The sequence below is a fragment of the Ixodes scapularis genome, unplaced genomic scaffold (assembly GCF_016920785.2).
Source record: "Ixodes scapularis isolate PalLabHiFi unplaced genomic scaffold, ASM1692078v2 PGA_scaffold0__279_contigs__length_252992795, whole genome shotgun sequence".
In the NCBI taxonomy this organism is placed as follows: Eukaryota; Metazoa; Arthropoda; class Arachnida; order Ixodida; family Ixodidae; genus Ixodes; species Ixodes scapularis.
The window spans coordinates 209,697,469-209,719,828 of record NW_024609835.1 but is presented as its reverse complement, the minus strand read 5'-3'; the positions used below and the strand labels follow the sequence as shown (position 1 = coordinate 209,719,828).

The 22,360-nt window shown below is 48.7% G+C and overlaps 1 protein-coding gene across 1 annotated transcript; it reads left to right on the top strand.

Annotated features, from left to right (window-relative positions):
* Nucleotides 1-2,853: 2,853 nt before the first annotated feature.
* Nucleotides 2,854-5,471, top strand: LOC120842042 (salivary glue protein Sgs-3-like; the record flags this gene model as incomplete). Its single annotated transcript, XM_042294004.1, has 3 exons — nucleotides 2,854-2,910; nucleotides 4,539-4,589; nucleotides 5,364-5,471. Coding segments are annotated over 3 exons (216 nt in total), but the record flags the coding sequence as incomplete, so codon positions are not given.
* Nucleotides 5,472-22,360: the final 16,889 nt, after the last annotated feature.

The following is a 22,360-nucleotide window of genomic DNA, read 5'->3' as shown; positions in this document are numbered from 1 at the left end:
TGACGATTTCTAAAACAACCTCGAGGACTTCTAGGACAATTTCGAGGACGACTTCTAGGGCAACCTCGAGGACAACTTCTAAGACAACCTCGAGGACAACTTCTAGGACAACCCCGAGGACGACTTCTAGGACGACCTCGAGGATGACTTTTAGGACAATTTGGAGGACGACTTCTAGGACAACCTCGAGGACGACTTCTAGGACAACTTAGAAGACGACTTCTAGGACAACCTCAAGGACGACTTCTAGGACAACCCCGAGGACGACTACTAGGACGACCTCGAGGACAACTTCTAAGGCAACCTCGAGGACGACTTCTAGGACAACCTCGAGGACGACTTCTAGGACAACCCCGAGGACGACTTCTAGGACAACCTCGAGGACGACTTCTAAGGCAACCTCGAGGACGACTTCTAGGACTACCTCGAGGACGACTTCTAAGGCACCCTCGAGGACGACTTCTGGGGAACCTCGAGGACGACTTCTAGTACAACCTCGATGACGATTTCTAAAACAACCTCGAGGACGACTTCTAGGACAATTTCGAGGACGACTTCTAGGGCAACCTCGAGGACAACTTCTAGTACAACCTCGAGGACAACTTCTAGGACAACCCCGAGGACGACTTCTAGGACGACCTCGAGGATGACTTTTAGGACAATTTCGAGGACGACTTCTAAGACAACCTCGAGGACAACTTCTAGGACAACCTCGAGGTCGACTTCTAGAACAACCTCGAGGACAACTTCTAGGGCAACCTCGAGCACGACTTCTGGGGAACCTCGAGGACGACTTCTAAGGCAACCTCGAGGACGACTTCTAAGGCAACCTCGAGGACTTCTGGGACAACCTCGAGGACGACTTCTAGGACAACCTCGAGGACGACTTCTAGGGCAACCTCGAGAACGACTTCTAGGACAACCTCGAGGTCGACTTCTAAGGCAACCTCGAGGACGACTTCTAAGGCAACCTCGAGGACTTCTGGGACAACCTCGAGGCCGATTTCTAGGACAACCTCGAGGACGACTTCTAGGACAACCTCGAGGACGACTTCTAGGGTAACCTCGAGGACGACTTCTAAGCCAACCTCGAGGACTTCTGGGACAACCTCGAGGACGACTTCTAGGACAACCTCGAGGACGACTTCTAGGGCAACCTCGAGGATGACTTCTAGGACAACCTCGAGGTCGACTTCTAAGGCAACCTCGAGGACGACTTCTAAGGCAACCTCGAGGACGACTTCTAGGACAACCTCGAGGACGACTTCTAAGGCAACCTCGAGGACTTCTGGGACAACCTCGAGGACGACTTCTAGGACAACCTCGAGGACGACTTCTAAGGCAACCTCGAGGACAACTTCTAAGGCAACCTCGAGGACGACTTCTAAGGCAACCTCGAGGACTTCTGGGACAACCTCGAGGACGACTTCTAGGACAACCTCGAGGACGACTTCTAAGGCAACCTCGAGGACGACTTCTAGGACAACCTCGAGATCGACTTCTAGAACAACCTCGAGGACGACTTCTAGGGCAACCTCGAGGACGACTTCTAAGGCAACCTCGAGGACGACTTCTAAGGCAACCTCGAGGACGACTTCTAAGGCAACCTCGAGGACTTCTGGGACAACCTCGAGGACGACTTCTAGGACAACCTCGAGGACGACTTCTAAGGCAACCTCGAGGACGACTTCTAGGACAACCTCGAGGACGACTTTTAGGACAACCTTGAGGACAACTTCTAGGACAACCTCGAGGACGACTTCTAAGGCAACCTCGAGGACGACTTCTAAGGCAACCTCGAGGACTTCTGGGACAACCTCGAGGACAACTTCTAGGACAACCTCGAGGACGACTTCTAAGGCAACCTCGAGGACAACTTGTAAGGCAACCTCGAGGACTTCTGGGACAACCTCGAGGACGACTTCTAGGACAACCTCGAGGACGACTTTAAGGCAACCTCGAGGACGACTTCTAGGACAACCTCGAGGTCGACTTCTAGGACAACCTCGAGGACGACTTCTAGGACAACCTCGAGGACGACTTCTGGGACAACCTCGAGGACGACTTCTAGGGCAACCCCGAGGACGACTCCTAGGACGACCTCGAGGATGACTTTTAGGACAATTTCGAGGACGACTTCTAGGACAACCTCGAGGACAACTTCTAGGGCAACCTCGAGGTCGACTTCTAGAACAACCTCGAGGACGACTTCTAGGGCAACCTCGAGCACGACTTCTGGGGAACCTCGAGGACGACTTCTAGGACAACCTCGATGACGATTTCTAAAACAACCTCGAGGACTTCTAGGACAATTTCGAGGACGACTTCTAGGGCAACCTCGAGGACAACTTCTAAGACAACCTCGAGGACAACTTCTAGGACAACCCCGAGGACGACTTCTAGGACGACCTCGAGGATGACTTTTAGGACAATTTCGAGGACGACTTCTAGGACAACCTCGAGGACGACTTCTAGGACAACTTAGAAGACGACTTCTAGGACAACCTCAAGGACGACTTCTAGGACAACCCCGAGGACGACTACTAGGACGACCTCGAGGACAACTTCTAAGGCAACCTCGAGGACGACTTCTAGGACAACCTCGAGGACGACTTCTAGGACAACCCCGAGGACGACTTCTAGGACAACCTCGAGGACGACTTCTAAGGCAACCTCGAGGACGACTTCTAGGACTACCTCGAGGACGACTTCTAAGGCACCCTCGAGGACGACTTCTGGGGAACCTCGAGGACGACTTCTAGTACAACCTCGATGACGATTTCTAAAACAACCTCGAGGACGACTTCTAGGACAATTTCGAGGACGACTTCTAGGGCAACCTCGAGGACAACTTCTAGTACAACCTCGAGGACAACTTCTAGGACAACCCCGAGGACGACTTCTAGGACGACCTCGAGGATGACTTTTAGGACAATTTCGAGGACGACTTCTAAGACAACCTCGAGGACAACTTCTAGGACAACCTCGAGGTCGACTTCTAGAACAACCTCGAGGACAACTTCTAGGGCAACCTCGAGCACGACTTCTGGGGAACCTCGAGGATGACTTCTAGGACAACCTCGAAGACGATTTCTAGGACAACCTCGAGGATGACTTTTAGGACAATTTCGAGGACGACTTCTAGGGCAACCTTGAGGACAACTTCTTAGACAGCCTTGAGGACAATTTCTAGGACAACCCCGAGGACGACTTCTAGGACGACCTCGAGGATGACTTTTAGGACAATTTCAAGGACGACGTCTAGGACAACCTCGAGGACGACTTCTAGGACAACCTCGAGGACGACTTCTAGGACAACCTCGAGGACGACTTCTAGGACAACCCCGAGGACGACTTCTAGGACGACCTCGAGGACGACTTCTAAGGCAACCTCGAGGACGACTTCTAGGACAACCCCGAGGACGACTTCTAAGGCAACCTCGATGACGACTTCTAGGACAACCTCGAGGACGACTTCTAGGACAACCCCGAGGACGATTTCTAGGACAACCTCGAGGACGACTTCTAAGGCAACCTCGAGGACGACTTCTAGGACAACCTTGAGGACGACTTCTAGGACAACCCCGAGGACGACTTCTAAGGCAACCTCGAGGACGACTTCTAGAACAACCTCGAGGACGACTTTTAGGGCAACCTCGAGGACGACTTCTAGGACAACCCCGAGGACGACTTTTAGGACGACCTCGAGGACGACTTCTAGGACAACCTCGGGGACGACTTCTAAGGCAACCTCGAGGACTTCTGGGACAACCCCGAGGACGACTTATAGGACAACCTCGAGGACGACTTCTAAGGCAACCTCGAGGACAACTTCTGGGACAACCCCGAGGACGACTTATAGGACAACCTCGAGGACGACTTCTAAGGCAACCTCGAGGACGACTTCTAGGACAACCTCGACGACGACTTCTAGGACAACCTCGAGGATGACTTCTAGGACAACCTCGAGGACGACTTCTAGGGCAACCTCGAGGACGACTTCTAGGACAACCCCGAGGACGACTTCTGGGACAACCTCGAGGACTTCTGGGACAAGCTCGAGGACGACTTCTAGAACAACATCGAGGACGACTTCTAGGACCACCTCGAGGACGACTTCTAGGACAACCTCGAGAACGACTTCTAGGACAACCTCGAGGACGACTTCTAGGACAACCTCGAGGACGACTTCTAGGACAACCTCGAGGACAACTTCTAAGGCAACCTCGAGGACGACTTCTAAGGCACCCTCGAGGACGACTAGGACAACCTCGAGGACGACTTCTAAGGCAACCTCGAGGACGACTTCTAAGGCAACCTCGAGGACGACTTCTAAGGCACCCTCGAGGACGACTTCTAGGACAACCTCAAGGACGACTTCTAGGACAACCTCGAGGACGACTTCTAGGACAACCTCGAGGACGACTTCTAGGACAACCTCGAGAACGACTTCTAAGGCAACCTCGAGGACGACTTCTAAGGCACCCTCGAGGACGACTTCTAGGACAACCTTGAGGACGCCTTTTAGGAAAACCTCGAGGACGACTTCTAGGACAACCTCGAGAACGACTTCTAGGACAACCTCTAGGACTACTTCTAGGACAACCTCGAGGACGACTTCCAGGACAACCTCGAGGACGACTTCTAGGACAACCCCGAGGACGACTTCTAGGACAACCTCGAGGACGACTTCTAGGACAACCTCGAGGACGACTTCTAAGGCACCCTCGAGGACGAATTCTAAGGCACCCTCGAGGACGATTTCTAGGACAACCCCGAGGACGACTTCTAGGACAATCCCGAGGACGACTTCTAGGACAACCTCGAGGACGACTTCTAGGACAACCTCGAGGACGACTTCTAGGACAACCTCGAGCACGACTTCTAGGACAACCTCGAGGACGACTTCTAGGACAACCCCGAGGACGACTTCTAGGACAACCTCGAGGACGACTTCTAGGACAACCTCGAGGACGACTTCTAAGGCAACCTCGAGGACGACTTCTAAGGCAACCTCGAGGACAACTTCTTGGACAACCTCGAGGACGACTTCTAGGACAACCTCGAGGAAGACTTCTAGGACAACCTCGAGGACGACTTCTAGGACAACCTCGAGGACGACTTCTAGGACAACCTCGAGGACGACTTCTAAAACAACCCCGAGGACGACTTCTAAAACAACCCCGAGGACGACTTCTAGGACAACCTCGAGGACGACTTCTAAGGCACCCTCGAGGACGACTTCTAGGACAACCTCGAGGACGACTTCTAGGACAACCTCGAGGACAACTTCTAGGACAACCTCGAGAACGACTTCTAGGACAACCTCGAGGACGACTTCTAGGACAACCCCGAGGACGACTTCTAGAACAACATCGAGGACGACTTCTAGGACAACCTCGAGGACGACTTCTAGGACAACCTTGAGGACGACTTCTAGGACGACCTCGAGGACGACTTCTAGGAGAACCTCGAGGACAACTTCTAGGACAACCTCGAGGACGACTTCTAGGACAACCTCGAGGACGACTTCTAGGACAACCTTGAGGACGACTTCTAGGACAACCTCGAGGACGACTTCTAGGACAACCTCGAGGACGACTTCTAGGACAACCTTTAGGACGACTTCTAGGACAACCTCGAGGACGACTTCTAAGGCAACCTCGAGGACGACTTCTAGGACAACCTCGCGGACGACTTCTAGGACAACCTCGAGGACGACTTCTAGGACAACCTCGAGGACGACTTCTAAGGCAACCTCGAGGATGACTTCTAAGACAACCTCGAGGACGACTTCTAGGACAACCTCGAGAATGACTTCTAGAACAACCTCGAGGACGACTTCTAGGACGACCCCGAGGACGACGTCTAGGACAACCTCGAGGACGACTTCTAGGACAACCTCGAGGACGACTTCTAGGTCAACCTCGAGGACGACTTCTAGGACAACCTCGAGGACGACTTCTAAGGCAACCTCGAGGACGACTTCTAGGACAACCTCGAGGACGACTTCTAGGACAACCTCGAGGACGACTTCTAGGACAACCTCGAGGACGACTTCTAGGACAACCTCGAGGACGACTTCTAAGGCAACCTCGAGGACGACTTCGAGGACGAGAAATCGGCGGTCGTATTTTCGCACTCATCAGAGCCTTGCCAGAAGCCCACAGGCATCCAAGAAGCTGAACACAGTCTTTCGGAGACGTGTGCACGTAGATGGTGGACCCTTGGGGAACAGCATATCCACGAGGGTGGGTGAAACACCGAGGTTCTTCAGTGAAGCTAGAAGGACGGTTCTTTCTGTATTGTAGTGTCCACATTCAAAAAATATGTGCGTCAGCGTTCCTGGTTGATCGCAGTGCTCGCAGAAGGGGCTGGTTGTTTTTTTGATGCGGTGCAGGTTCACTTGCGTGTACGCGCAGTGTGCTCGTAAGCGGTGGAGAAGGGAAGCGAACTTCCGTGTTAGGCCACGCGTACAAGCTGGAGGAGGAGGTTCATCAGACGCCACACTGGAAACGGGATGCTTGTGTTGTATCCAAGTCTTAATAGCCAATCTCGGGTCAGAGTGGCTGGGGAGGTTCAACGTCGCAGTGGGCAGTTTTAGAGCGGTTGAGGCAAGATGGTCAGCCATCTCATTTCCGGGTAAGCCAATGTGCGAAGGTATCCACTGTACTCGCAGATTGGAGCCATGGGAGACAAGTAGGTGACCCAGCCTAATTATTTCACGAACCAAATCTGGATTGGCGCCTTTGCTGCTGAGGATATTATGGACCGCACACCGAGAGTCTGTTGCCAAAAGCCAGTTATTTGGTGGTTTCGTCGTGATGTGAAGAAGAGCCGCGTGGATTCCACTCAGCTCAGCTGTAGTCGACGACACGGCATGGTCGAACCGTCCTGACCATGAGCAGGGTTCCGATGGGATGTGGTAAGCTGCAGATGCGACATCATGAATGAAGTCGACAGAGCCATCAGTATAAATGGCCGTAAACGAGGAATGTCGAGACGTCATCACATCCTCTGTCAGGGCTCGACTAACCACACAGGGGTGTCGTGATTTTCCATGGAAACCCGGGATGTCCTCGTAGATGGTGAACGGGTGCTTGCTCCACGGGGAGTCAACTGGAGGAGAATGGACGAAGGGTATGAAGCCGAGAGCCTCAACTAGAGAGGTGCAGTGACCGCCATATTGTGAAAGATGACGCTGTTGCATGTCAGTGAACAGCGAGACACCACTGGTCGACTCAGCAAGCCGACCGAGATGTTTAAAAGCACGGTTCACAGCGTGTAAAGCTACCGGCATCTCTCGGCCCTTAATCCACGTTGCATCGATTCGGGAGTACGAGGGAAGACCAAGAGCCATTCTTATTCCGGCTCGGTGGCATCGTTCCAGCTGATCCCATAGAGATCGCGTAGGCGGCAAATATGACGCCGCATAAAGAATGCGGGAAAGGTTAAGCGCCCGGTGCACGCATAGTAGGGCTTTAGGGGCCGATCCCCACTCAAGTCCACGAAGTCGACGAATAAGAGATGTCGTCATCGCCGTCTGACGTACAAGATTCGTTACGTGCCGACGCCAACATAATCGGGAATCAAGATCGACTCCCAAGTATCGATAGCTACGCGCGCGCGGTACTCGAGTCCCACATAAAGTAAGCCGCGGAAATCCATGACGAAAGGGACGGCTGGAACAAGCGAGCACCGCTGTTTTTTGCGCTGAGACGGAAAGTCCGAGGTCTTCTAGCATGTTTGCAACACGCGCGAGGGATATTTGCATGAAGGGACGTAGAATGCGTCGATCAGAGTGGGAAGCCCACGAACAGATGTCATCTGCATAGATGATAATACCACTAGGGTGTGGTAATTTATGCATGCATAAAGGTATTGTTGTCATTACGATGTTAAAAAGCACTGGACTAAGGCAACTACCTTGAGGTAACCCACGCAACAGTGGATGCACGGCTCCCGTAGTCTTGCCCAAGCAAACACTAATTGTCCTGTTGCTCAGAAACTCTAGAACCGAGTCAAAAGCTCGTTCAACATCAAGAAACACTGCCAAAGCAGTGTCTCCTCGTGAACGAGCGTCTTCCAGCGCTGATGTAAGGCTCGCAATACAGTCAGCAGTGCAGCGTCCACTTCTGAATCCCGCTATTTCAGGTGGCAGTGCTTCAATGTCGTCAAGGTACCACTGGAGACGCGTAAGCACCAAGCGTTCTAGAAGTTTCCCAGCACACGAGGTCAAAGATATTGGGCGGTACGAGGACAATTCCGACGAAGGCTTGCCTCGTTTTAAAATAGGGGTTACTACAGCATGCTTCCATTCTTGCGGAAGAATACCAGTAGTCCATGCCAAATTTAAGCGCTCGAGCAAGACGACGCGTGACTTGTCACTCAGGTTACGCAATGCTTGGTAAGTAATGCCATCAGACCCAGGAGCACTGTGGCGTTTGCATTTCCTAAGAGCCGCATCCAGTTCCGACATATTGAAAGGATGATCCATACTCTCCGGACTCCGTGCAGGACCAGTCAGTGATCGAGGATATGAAGATCCAGAAGGGCGTTGGGGTACAATGAAGCGCACCGCAAAATCATCGGCAAGTCGTGATAATTCAATGCCAGTTTTAAGACTGAGGGCGATGAACACATCTCGAGGTGTTGGAGAGCAGCCCATACCTCTCAGTACTTTGTAGATCTTTGGCTTAGGTGTACATGGAGTTAATGAAGAAGCAAACTGACGAAATTGTCGACGGCGAAGTACGCGAGTATGACGGAGTAAAGCTGACGTAACACGACGACAGTCTATCCAATGGGAGACCTTGCCAGATCGGCGCGCACGACGCTGAGTGCGGCGGCGAACAGCACGTAAGCGTACGAACTTCAAATCGGGGGACGGCTGAGATATCCTTAAAGATATTTTATATGTGGATTGAACGAGACATGCGGGAATATCTTTTAATATATCCTCTGACGGCTCAAGAAAGCGAAAATTTGCGCGAAATACGTCCCAGTTGGTTACACTGTATTGACGACGTGGGAGGCGGGTCACTTCGGGTATATTCGTCAAAATTGGAAGATGATCGCTTCCACGTGTGTCCGCATCCAACGACCAGTACACGTCTAGATTGGGGGAAGCGAGAGTAAGGTCCAGCACGCTAGGTTCTCCGCGATGACCAAAAAATGTAGGAGAGCCGTCATTCAGAATAATCAAATCTGTTGATTCAATCTCATCTGCGAGAGTCGTGCCCCGAGGCGTCGTGCGTTTACTACCCCAGAGAGGATGGTGTGCGTTAAAATCTCCGCATATAAGGAGATGACCAGGAAATTGAAGACATAGGCTACTAATGCACTTCGCATCAAAGCGACCAGTAGGACATATATATACAGACACAATGGTCATCTTAAAGGAGCGAAATATGACCGTGCATGCTGCAAATTCAGCTGTTTCTGTACACAGATGGGACACATCTCCTGCAGCTTGCTGCACACTAGAGTGAACAAAGAGTGATGCCCGTGACGAGCTGTTAGGCGTGGCCGCCGCGCTAGGGTAATAGACATAGGGCTGAATTCGAGAGCCATGTCTGAGGCGGCATTCCGAAATTGCGAGTATAGGCACCGGCTGAGATGAAAGGTAATACTGCAACTCTGCTAATTTAGAAGTGATGCTGCGGGCGTTCCATTGTAAGATAGATGGGCAGGGAGCCTTAGAAATAAAAATGAGGAGAGTAAAAACTTTCATTGCAGAAAACTTTTGACCAGGGGCTCTATAAGTGTGATAAAATTCAGGAGCTGGTTTGCCCATGGATACTGTAGAAGCGGGAGAAACTGTCGCGCTATGACCAGCATTTGGCGCACGAAGCTACCTAACGAGGAAGTGAGGGTGCTTGGATTTTGGAGGGACGGTATCGCCTTCTGTCCAACACTAAGAGGAGCTTGAGTGGTCGGGAGTACAGGTCCGGCCTAAACTGGTGGTGACGACGGTGGGGGCTCGTTTTGCAGCGCTGCTTTGTAGCTTTGTCGCATGTTGCTCTCGCCAGAGGAGACAAGGACAGCTGCTTCCCTAGGCGGAGGCTCTGTGTCCATTGGCTTCGGGGCTTCGGCGACAAGCGAGGATGGCGGGTCTTGTTTGTCTGCAATAGGTTGTTCTGCCTGGCGTCGTCGGGAATGACGTCGTCTCCGTTGAAATTTTTCAGTTAGAATAGCCATCTCTGTTGCAGCTTCGGCTCGTGGAGCCGCCTGCTCGGCCGTACGTTTGTCAACTTGGGCTCGTGCTTATGCGAAGGACACATTGTTCTCGCAGCGATAGCGACACACGGAGCGCTCAGCTTGCCAGAATGGGCACTGTTGGGATGTTGTTTCATGTGGTTTCTTGCAGTTGACGCAAAGAGTGCTCGAGCCTTTGCATTCCGTAGTTGCGTGAGCTTCTGCGCATCGGAGGCAAGTTAGCGCCAGCTTACATACAGCCGCAACATGGCCAAACAAACCGCATCGGTGGCATTGGATGGGGTTGTTAACATACAAGTCGACGCCATGTCGAACCAGGCCGACGTAGACGTGCTCCGGAAGTGTGGGAGAAGCAAACTCAACAGGAATAGTAATGGACTTGCCGATGCGATGGACGTTGCGGATGCCTACTGTTGAGCGCAAAACTCCGAGTATCGCGGAGTCAGAAAGGGTGCTGTCAATGTCGCGGACAATTCCAACGCTGGAGGCCTTTCCACGAGGCTCGAAAGCACGCACTTTCATACCGCAAAGCGCGGTCTGCCCAAGAAGAGTACGTGTCGTCTGTCCATTCCGCGTGTCAATCGCTAGGAGATTCTTCCGCCTGTTAGAGCGCACCTCAATAACACACGAAGGCACGAGCGTCTCCAGAGTGGACGTGAGGCGAACCGAAGTGATGGAGTCAATTCTTACATCTCTATCCACAGGAGTGAAAAGAACTACGAGACCGACAGTGGGCTCGGTTTGGGTGATGATAGTCTGCTCGCTAGAACCAGAGCCTTGACTTGGGCAGCGTCTCTTCGTTCCGCGGACGACATCCTGGAACGGACCTTGATTGTCGTCGGCAATTTAGCCCGAAACGCTGGCGATTTCTTCGTCGTAAGGCGGGAGCGGTTCCGCCATGGCGGCGACTAAGGACGTTGAAATTTCCATGCCTTGCCGGCTGGAGTGCCCCGCAACGGGCCAGCCAGAACCTTGCAAGCCAGCAAGAACTGCTTATGATGAAGTCAGAGAAAAAAAATACTCACTGGCGATGGGCAACGTAGTATCAGTAAGCAGAGAAAATAGGAGCGAATGGAATGCACGTCCGCTATGTGACTTTCTCTTCTTCTTCCCTCCTAAGACGTGGGATAGTCCGCCACCCGTGTCTCGTTATCGGGCAACTCGGCTGAGGAGCCGCCAAGGTGCACACAGAGTGAAGGGCTATGGGTAAAGTACCCAGCACCTCCACCAGAACATACGATGACAGCTGAGCATGGCCTGAAACTTTCCAGAATAGTAAATATTGATACAACATAGGACTGGAGAAAGCACCCGTGACAATATAACAAAACTGACAGAAGGGAGACTACCCTGACCACTAAAGAAGCTGCACTGCTTTAGTTGCATTCTGTCCGAATAAATTCTCTCCCTCGGGGTTTGGCGACTGCCGTGGGCGAACTGAACTGAAATGGATGTGGGACCACTTTTCTGGTAGTGAGCCGCTGCAGACCGTTATCGCAAAGCGGCGTGAACGGGTGGACTGGGTAGGTAACACGCAATGAAATGTCCATACGGCTTGCAATTCGCGTAACGAGTGTTGATGAAACTTTTGTGTCGACGAAGCGTGCGACAGACCAGCGGAATCAATATCAAATGCAACACCTGTGTTCCGTGAAAGTGCACGTTTACGCCTTAACAATTTAGGAAGCAGCACAGCATCACCTAAAGCATGGCACAGGAACTACCAGCTTGAAGGCAGCTCTTCGGTGCGCCGCACAACCAAAGTGAGCCTTCGGTCATTTGAACGAAGCGGCACCACGATTGCCCACTGCGAAGCACGACTCACGCAATTTCCGTCGCTAAACTGTGTGTCCAAATATATTGCACACGGTTCACCGCAGACCTCGAAGATTCCGATAGTCAACCAGAGCACAGAAACGTCGCCTTAAATTTTATCCTAGCGGTATCCGAATCAATCCGAGGTTCGAGCAACGTAGGGCAGATTCTTCCGTGGCAGTATCCCCGTCGGCCACCAGCGAAATGCACACCGTTCCTCCGTGTTTTCACTTTATACCTACGCCAGACACCACGCTGAACTCTAAAGTCGCTTTCGACTGGCCTCATATGACGGCTTCCGCGTCTGAAATTAACTCGCTCAGACGAACGACAACCAACAAAGAATCCGACAAGCTCCGGTCAAGCTGGGGCCAGCCGCTGCATGGGCGCTGCCATCTTTCCTGTGACGTCACTTATTTGGTTTGGTCATGCGACGAGTAGTCAAATTTGCGTACAATGGTAGCTGACTTATGGGGGCATCTTTCGAGTGCAGACCGGAACCCCGGTTTATCGCTCTAAGCCCCTCTGCCTCGTTGGTACGAAGCGAACTTCTGCGAGAGGAAATCTTCCGGCTTTGGTTTACTACCTGTTTAATTGTAAATTAAACTCCTGTCGAAAAGTCACCCTGCTTCCGAGACACATACTCCCGATGTCTTGGTCGGCGCCTCGCTGCTGCGGAGCCCGACAACGAGGACGACCCTGGGTTTGCTACAGCGCGAATTCTCTCCGGAATGCCGCGTGAAACTCTGCCCAATTTGTGAAATTCCCAGCGAAACGGATCCAGAGTTTCGCGCTGCCTTCGAGGACCGCTGGCACAACGTGGGAGAGCCGATCTTCATGCTTGATGTCGCTCAGGAGACAGAAGGAATCCATGTGCTCGACAAACTCTTCAGGGGACTGAATCTCACCGAAGCCAGTCAACCAGTCCCACCTGTTCCCCGCTCTTACCTTCGTCAGCGCGGAACAGTCGTCAGAGCATGCGAGCTCGACCCACTTCGGCTCTTGTGCTGGGCATGTGCACCGTGCATGCTGCATCGTGCATGCACGCCGGAGTGTTAACAAAAAAGCCTTGCCTCCCCTTCGGGCGACCGGAGAACAGGAACTCCAGCCGAACGCTGACGCGGCGTTCGGTCACATCAGCCGAACTCTGAGTCATTGTTATTTGTTGTCCCTACCCGTGTAGTTCTTTAGTTAGTCGCTTTTGGCGGCACAGTCTGATGTCCTCCCCAATGCCGTTTAAACGAAGCTCGGAGCCAATCACGTGGTTGCAAAAAAATCTATTGGCAAAATCCTTTTTTTTTTTTTTTTTTTTTTTTGAGGAAGCGCGCAAGGGTTGCTGGCGGTCCGCCAAGGCCTAATTTCTCAATAAAAAATCAGCGCCCCGAGCATGTCCAGAGCTTGACTGGCCTTGCGAACCGGGCGGGCTGCGACGAGAGGGGAACCGGCTTTTCGTAGCGCGGCTAATATGGAGCTTGTCAAGTGAGCCGATCTAGTAAAGTTGGCATATGGGGAGATCGGTGGCCGATTGTCTGTTAGCGCACACCAGCTCGGAGCACTTAAAGTGAAAGCTTGCAGTGCAGAACCCATGGGGATCCCATGGGTTCAATCCCCACCGCTCCTCGTTTCGATATGCATGAGACTCGTATCGGCGTACGGTTCTGTGTCACTACTGCGTGACTCCGGGCTAACAGTACCACTGTACTGGCTAAATTTCTCATCTACTACTGACACACCAGACGCCTACTGAGTCTGACTGACATCCGGCTGTCTAACCGGATGTCAGTCAGACCTGATGGCAGGTATTTACCTGCCATCAGCGATCTCTGTTTATTTCACTTTCACCTAAACGCTCCTGTATCTGCCTTTACAAAAGCGAAGAATAACTCTTTTCTTGATAATGGCAGAGCTGATTTTGAGGCTATAAACAACGATTTGGCGCTATTCCTTGACTTTTTCCTATCCAATTTTTTTGAACGCTCTGTGGAGGTTAATTGAACAATGTTCAAAAATAAAGTCAATTCCCTTATCAATTCTTACGTCCCACGTCGCTTTCTTACTAATAGCTTCACGTCCCCATGGTTTAATAGTGCCTTGAAAAGACTTTCAAATAAAAAGAAACGCCTGTTCCGCACTGCTAAGCGTGCAAACACTGGTTTATCAAAACGCAGAAAATTTATACAGAAATGCAATTAAGGACGCTAAACAAACTTTCTTCAGCCAAACCTTGCCCCGTATGTTATCAACTAGTGTCAAAATGATTTGGAGCGTTATTAATGGCAAGAAAGACAAGGTTATTTTACTTTATGACTGATGGCATTGCTATGTCTAACGATGACTCTGCAAAGGTCCTCAATGAGGTGTTTGTACAGTCGTTTTCTAGGAATGTAAGCTGTTTCCTTGTTACTTACCCTAATTTTGATTTCTTTCCCATGGACCCGCTTGTGTTTGATTTTGATGGGATTGTTAAGCTGATTGACAACCTCATATTGTCTTCATCATGTGGTATTGATAATATTAACACTAAGTTTCTAAAGAATACTAAAATGTACAGTGCAATTTTTCTTACTAAGATTTTTGAGCAATCAATTCCTACTGGTGTCCTTCCTGAAGATTGGAAAACTGGCAAGGTGGTTCCACTTCATAAATCAGGCGACAAACACTGCGCCGACAATTATAGACCCATTTCCATAACCAGTACTCCTTGTAACATGTTAGAGCATATAATTTATTCACATCTTGTTAAGTAGCTCGAATCCAATTCTTTTTTTCTCGTCCTCACAGCATGGCTTTCGTAAATTTCTTTCTTGTGAAACACAACTTCTGGTCTTTACTATCGATTTATTTTCATTACTCGATGATGGATCCCAGGTTGACTGTATTTTTCTTGATTTCTGCAAAGCATTTGAGAAAGTTTCTCACCAACTACTATTCTTCAAGCTTAGCAAACTCAACCTTGACCCTTAGATACTAACTTGGATTGAGTGTTTTCTTACTAATGATTCTCAGTTTGTTCATGTAAATAACTCTAATTCTTCAGTGTCTTCTGTTACTTCTGGCGTCCCTCAAGGCTTTGTTCTAGGTCCTTTGTTATTCCTCATATACAGCAATGACTTGCCGTTGTGTGTCTCATCATCGCTTAGTTTGTTCGCGGATGACTGCGTTATTTATCGTAAGATTACTAATGATTCTGACTCTCTCCTTCTTCAAAACGACTTAAATGCTGTTCTTGATTGGTGCAAGTTGTGGTCCATGACACTTAACATTAAAAAATGTAAAACAGTGAAAGTATCTCGCCGTAACACTTCGCCTTTTATCTATCATCTGGATAACGTTTCTTTAGAATGTGTAACTTCATATAAATACCTCCGTGTGCATATAACTTCTAACCTCTCTTGGCATATTCACATTAACCAGATCATTGCTAATGCCAATTCTATGTTAGGCTACCTAAAACGTAACTTTTCTCTAGCGCCAGTTTCTCTCAAACTAATATTATTCAAATCTTTGGTTCGCTCAAAATTAGAGTATGCAGCTTCAATCTGGAATCGTGGTCAGACGACGCTCACTTCTCATCTCGAGTCAGTTCAGAACCGCGGCGCTCGTTTCATACTTAATAATTATCACCGGACAGCTAGTGTATCATTCATGAAATCTCTTCTCTCCTTGCCACTGCTTTCTTTGCGCAGTAAGTGTTCTCGTCTATGTCTTTTCTATAAAACATACATTTCTAACCCCATTCTTAAAGAGAAGCTCTTCCTCGTTCCACCTTAGGTTTCTTCACGCATTGATCATCAGTACAAAGTCGGTGTTCCTCATTCTCGAACCTCAGCCTATCACGATTCTTTCATTCCTAGGACATCATCAGAGTGGAACCACCTTCCGGCGTCATTAGTATTATTACCCTCGTTAGATGTGTTTAAAAGTGCTGTTACTAATTATTTTTGCGGAAGTGACCCGTGACCTATCATGTCTTCTATTACTGTTTTTTTTTTTCACTCACTCCCCTCTGTAACGCCCCCAGGGCCTTGAGTGTATGTAAATAAATAAATATATAAATAAATAAATAAACGTTCACATGATTATCTCTTTAGTCTAAACCATAGATCGCGTCCGTAAAAAGCTCGCCGGAGCCATATGCAAGGTTCATGGGTATGGCACGTGCTCTGCTCGCTCTCGGAAGCCACCAATACTCACGTCATCGGTTGTTGAGGCTGCGTTTTGGGTTCTGAATTGATAAACATCTGAAATAATGTATAATTTGCTTCTGTTAAAAAAAATAAGAAAATTTTGTGTATCGAATGTGTTGTTTTCAACAAATTTCCTTTATAATGAGGTTTCCGTGTTTCGGGATAAATCCGAAGACCTCCGAAAAACTCTCGCCGGTAAATTTTTTTGTCGATTTTGATTTACCAGATAAACTCCGAATTTCTATGAACCAATCCCTAAAAAAGATGGTATTTTACAGTAAAGTTTGAAGAGCCCGCAGGTTCAATAATTAAAAAATATATCAGACCACTCTTTTTTTTATGTACATCGAGAACAATTGACAAAGAAATCTCACCGCTTATCTCTTCAAAAGTCACTGTTCCGGTTTCCACTTTGGGTCATGCTATTTGGTCTTCTTAGAGGAAGGAGGTGTTGTGTTTTTATAACAGTGACATCTGTGAACCATAGAGTTTTCATAGAAAGGGGATGAGGGAGGCAGTTAAGGCTTATATATTACAACCTTTACCACACGTGCAGCCACAGGGTACCTTGATGGATAAAATGGGATGAATACGAGTTTCGCAGCGACTACCTTCGGGAGTTTATGTATTTTAAAGTTTCGACGTTTATCGATGCAACACTTGTTTGTAATTCTTGTCGTGGGACAAAATAGCTTTAAACATCAGATAGGTTTGGCGCCAACGCCAAACCCATATGAAGAAATTATAATGGATACAAGCCCGTTTTTTCGAATCTAGCACACGTTTACATCCGGATAAATTTTCTAATAAAAACACTGCAAAATTAAGCTCCCGATGTCAGAGAATTCTATATCAAAGAAAGGGAAACTCTGATCATCTCCGAATATTCTGCAAAAGAATAAACTCCGAAAAACACCCTCTGAATTTAGCGGAAAATAAACTTTGTAAGCACACAATGCTACTCATAATTGATCCTTTTTATTCATAACCTGAAAAACACATAATAATTGTTCCCTCCATCCAATTGCAGTTGTAGAAACCTAGAGCGAAAAGCGACCATGCTTACCTACCCTTTCAACTCACAGCCAGAGTGGGCGACCGTAGTATTATTAAAGAGATCGTGCAACGATATCAGGTTGGTGGAATGTATCTTATTGTACACGAGCATAGTGGCGCATATGATTCTAGAATAGATATACGCGATGTTTACAAACTAGCAGACGGCCACCTCGGTGGCTCGGAGGCAAAGCTGTCCGGCCTACGGATCCCCATGTGGCGGGTTTGAATCTCGGCCGAGGTGCCAGAAATATGATGGAGGCATATTGCGGAGAAGTCACCATGTAACCGAGCTTTCGGTTGCACGCCGAAAGATTCCCTGGTGGTTAAAATTAATTCTGAGCCCTCTGCTGGGGCGTTTCAGATCCCCTTTGTTTGTTTGGTACGTAAAACCCCCCAAATTTGACTTTTCAAACCTTTGACCACACCTGGTGAGCACGGCGCGTGTTCAAGAACTGCAGTCGGTGACAGGTTAACAACCCAATAGACCCTTTCCGGAATTCAGTCTGGCCATGTTGATCACTATCATCATCATCTGAAAACTGAATATGTGCTATACTAATGGCGGCCTTCTGTTTACTGATGAAGGAAGAAGTTGAAGATGCTCCTAGGCAGATGATTAGAGGCCTATACATTCCTGGCGTTAGCGCGACGCGAATCAGGAATTGGATGCAAGCGCTGCGTAAGCGTTCATTTCTAACTCGGTCCCAGTCAATCTGTTTGTAGCACTCACTCGGCCTCAAAACCCCTTGATGTATAGAACTCTACCAAGGCGTCTATGTGGGTTGGCGCCTCGTTCCGACTGGCTGCTTATGTTTCGCCATTGACATTAAAAGAGACTGAAAATAATTGTAGTGAAGTGCACATTTTCGTTTACCGTTGACTTTTAAGTGATGGTGCCCCATTAAATACTGCAGACCACAGGTTCATTGCCGCCATTAGTATAGTAAAAGATTAACCGCCATTCGAGTCACCAGATGGCACTGAATTCCGGAAAGGGTCTATTGATTCTCGAGCTCGAGCGTTTTTACTTTGTTAACACTTCGCCTTATGCGCAGCCAAAGGTCGGCGGAACATAACGTGTGCGTGCTCCAGAAAGGTGCTGCGAGCAGACGATGTACTCTGTTATCGGCTTCCTGCACCTCTTGGCAGATCGCGCCACTTGTTACATTCATAGAAAACTCGATTGTTCGAGAACACATTCGCCGTTGAATTTTGCCAAGTTTGTCGTTCACATCTCTTGCATGGAAAGAACTACGACTTCAAATTTCACCAGATAAAACTGACCATCTCAATTCACACTCGGTCAAATGTTAGAACTTTCCATGCTCAAGCGTCCATTTTACAGTGCTCCTTGGTAGTCACTCCATCGCTACGACAAGTGTAATTATAAGAATTTGTCCAAGTCATATTTTCTTTGCAATCGTGTTGTTTTGTAAAATTGATAACAAATACCGACTAATCTTTCAGTCGGAATACCCCTCAAGCCTGCCTTTTGTATGCTGCCTATACATAAATCAACAGACAGTCTGCAATCAGATTCGAGCGCGAGCCACCGCGAGACCCGCGCTTGGAACGCCGCATGGCAATGACCTCAAGGGTAATTTGGCACGTGGCATTCGAACCACGGGGACTCTTGTTTGCGGACTTTATTTTGTATTATATATGATCAATGTGACCCCAGCTTAAAACTCTGAGTATAGAGCAAGCACATAAGGAACGAACAGGGGAAAAAGTGCGAACACAGTAAAATACAGTTTCAGTTGACTGTACGCAAAGAAATTACGGGTCAGGAGTGCGCTTGCGCAGAACGCAATACAGTGATGTCTCTTCAATATGAGCACCTCCGTTCCCGTAAAAAATACTCCATAATGTGCGTTTTCCATTATAACGAGACAAAAATGTATGTATTTTCCCACTTTGTCTCGAAAGTGGTGTCCACATAGCGGGGTGTTCATATTACCAGGGTCCATATTAACGAGACACGACTCTAAAAGGGCTAGTGTTTTTTTGTTTTTGTTTTGCGAGAAGCTCTCGAGAGATTTTGGGCCCAAGAGAAGCACCACTTTCAAGAGGGGGTTAGCTGAACTGGCACAGCATCGTTCACTCGCGAAGCTCAGTGTATACGTGAAATTACTTGGCGCTCAGCTCGGCAATTCTTTCCGGGACCAACCGCAGTCCAATGAGATCGCCGTGGAGCTTAAGGAGTGCATAGTGAAAATGTTCACCGCTGGCAATGTGGTTCAATGCTGCGATCTGCTGCACGCTAAGCCTTTTTGCGTAGTTAATCGCCGACCGACGAAAAACTGTCGAAAAAATCGCCGAAGTTGTCGCCGTGCATTGGGCATAGTATATCATGAATTTCTGGCGATAATAGCCTTGATAAAAGGTACCGTCTCCACGAGAAAATTGACGGAAACTCTGTGATCCAATTCTGGCTACGCACTCGTACTCGTAGCCTCCGTACCCCGCAGAAAAGCGCGCTTGATCAGGCAGCTGCGGTTCGGCATATTTAGAAATAAAATTATTGGAAACGTTTTCGTTTTCAACATTCCTTTTGAAGTGCGTGGTAGTGCTGTAAGTAGGCGAAATTCTACGGCTCTGGCAAGTTGAATCAAGAAGCTCATGCGAGATGTTCACTCGGCAACGTTCACGAACGCACAACTAAAATCGGTCCGAGCAGGTAGCTTTCAGCGTACGCTACACTATTGCGTATCACGTACAGAAGAGCCAGCAACGCTATACTAAAACTGTCTGATACCTCCCACAACATGTATGACGACTGTGCGTGCCTTTTTGCGTTATCTTCTCTAAAGGTACAAACCGGCTACAAGATGTCTGACCTCGTGGTGGGTAAACTGCCTGTCGTCATCTTCCTAAGACTGCCTCCCCTTCTTTCCCCTTCCATCAATATCCACGCCTCCCGCTCCCCCTATTCTTAGCTGGTGGCGGACTTCCCTGACCGAGAAAAACGCCACGGGGGCCTCGAGTCACGAAGCGATTCTTAAATTACGGGCCTTCCTACTAATGGGTGCTCGGACATGGCGAGGCCCCGACTGCGCTCTGGACGACTGACGCCGGCGCTGCCTGCCTGCTCCGCCAATTAGCATTCAATTTCCGAAAAGAACGATAAGAACCCGGCGGAGCCGGCTTCGCTAATGACTCGGCAACTGCGAGTCCGCCCCAGTTTGTGTCACCATTTTGTTCGATGCCTGCGGCGGCACCCAGGGCGCGCTAATGGGAAGACCTGAACGCGCCTTTTCTCGACGAAGGCGAGAAGTGCCGTGACGTGGTCCGGTACTCGTCCGACCGCTTCCTCGACCCTAAGATGGAACACTAAAGACCGCGGCGAAACTTCGCTATGCCTTTTTTTAATAATTATTTTGAGGTAGAGAAAGGATGTCGAAGAGATCAGTCAGGAGGTAATTTTCAGACTGTTTTCTCTCGGCCGGGGAGAGAGATATCGCCACGGATTACAAATTACGACACGACAAATGACTAAGAAAACTTAAGCATAATGGTGTCAACTTGTGTCTGAACAAAAGACGCAAAATTAAACAAAGGCACTAAAGACTGCTTACGGGTAGGAATGCGAAAGCATTCCTACACGGAGCGCATTCCTACAAGCAGCGCGCCACGTCTTCCTTTTTCGCACGGCGCTCCGGAGGCGACATCACGCTCCTCCACTGCGTAGGCGCCGCAAACCCCGCCGGCTCCACAACTTTCGTGACGATGCATGTGCGTTTGCTGGGCTTCTTGGCCAATGAGAATTCAGGTGGCGTTTCGCTCAGCCAATGGGAATTATGGTGGCGTTTTTTTGCTGCTACAGACAACGCCAGCTGCGCTCCACGGGACAGATAATGCTTTCGCATTAAAATTGAGTAGCTGAGCAGACTTACTAGATAACAGACGTGGACTAAAAAATGGACAGACAACCGTGCAAAGGAGCGGAAATTTATTTGCGATATGCTAACGAGCGCGACTTTGCTGTATCTTTTTAATTCGGGCAAAGAACCGGAAACCGCTTCCGTTGAATCGAGAAATGGGTTAGGATATGAACTTTTACAGCGGCTCAGCGAAAGCTGACGGACCGTAATGATTAGATAATGTACCTTTTTTTTTTTTTACTTTTAACTGAAGTATTTTGATTCGTTTTCGTACTAAGCAAAATTGTACCATCAAAGGTGTAAAAATACCTATATTTCGAGCTTTTCTCGCATCCTCTGCAACGATTCATTTAGCCTCCCCTTAGCCCTTTCAAAGTTGCTGAGCTGCTTTTCTTTTTTTCCTCCTTGTGACTACGGCCACCGTTTAAGTTCGCACACAAAATCCCTGTATGTCTGTGCACACACCGGCGCAAAGCCTGTAAGATCTAATTGAAAACGAAATGCTTCTGCCATATATTGGACGTGTGGGTCGGCCTGGCCAAGTTGCTATCCATCGTCTGGCTCTCGACACCAATAGTCGATTTGCACTTTTCCCAAGCGCCCCGGCCCGCGCGGAGGAATTGTGGGCGAGACTGTCCCTCGCCTGGCCGCTCTGCCTTTAGATCGCATTGCCTTGTCGCTTGCCTCCTCTTAATCCTCTGTTTTTCGATTCCATTACCTATTTTATTTATTCCAGTGTATTTCTTTATTGCTGTCTTTCAACGATACTTCATTTCTCGATATTACGATTATCTTTAGTTGTTACTTAATTATACAGCTTTTAATAGACTACAGTCTCTGATATTGAAAATAAATATTTCTCAAGTTATAACGTCTCATCGTCCACGATATTTTACTTGAGCGTTCGGCTGGATGTAATAAACTAAGAAAGTAAGCAACCAACTGTACAGATAATCTATATTTTAAAATAAAAAATAAAGTTTAAAAAAAGTATTTTTTATGGCGCTATAAAAACAGAATCACGTCAACTAATCAAAATAACGAGACATTAAATTATGAAGCATCCTTCGATATTACAGTTTCCAGAACTTTCATTTTGATATATTACACGTTACGAATGTTATAAGACCTCAAGCTTTTCCCATTCAGTTACGGCAAATTGTAGTTGTTTAATATAAAATAGAGATGGCGACACGT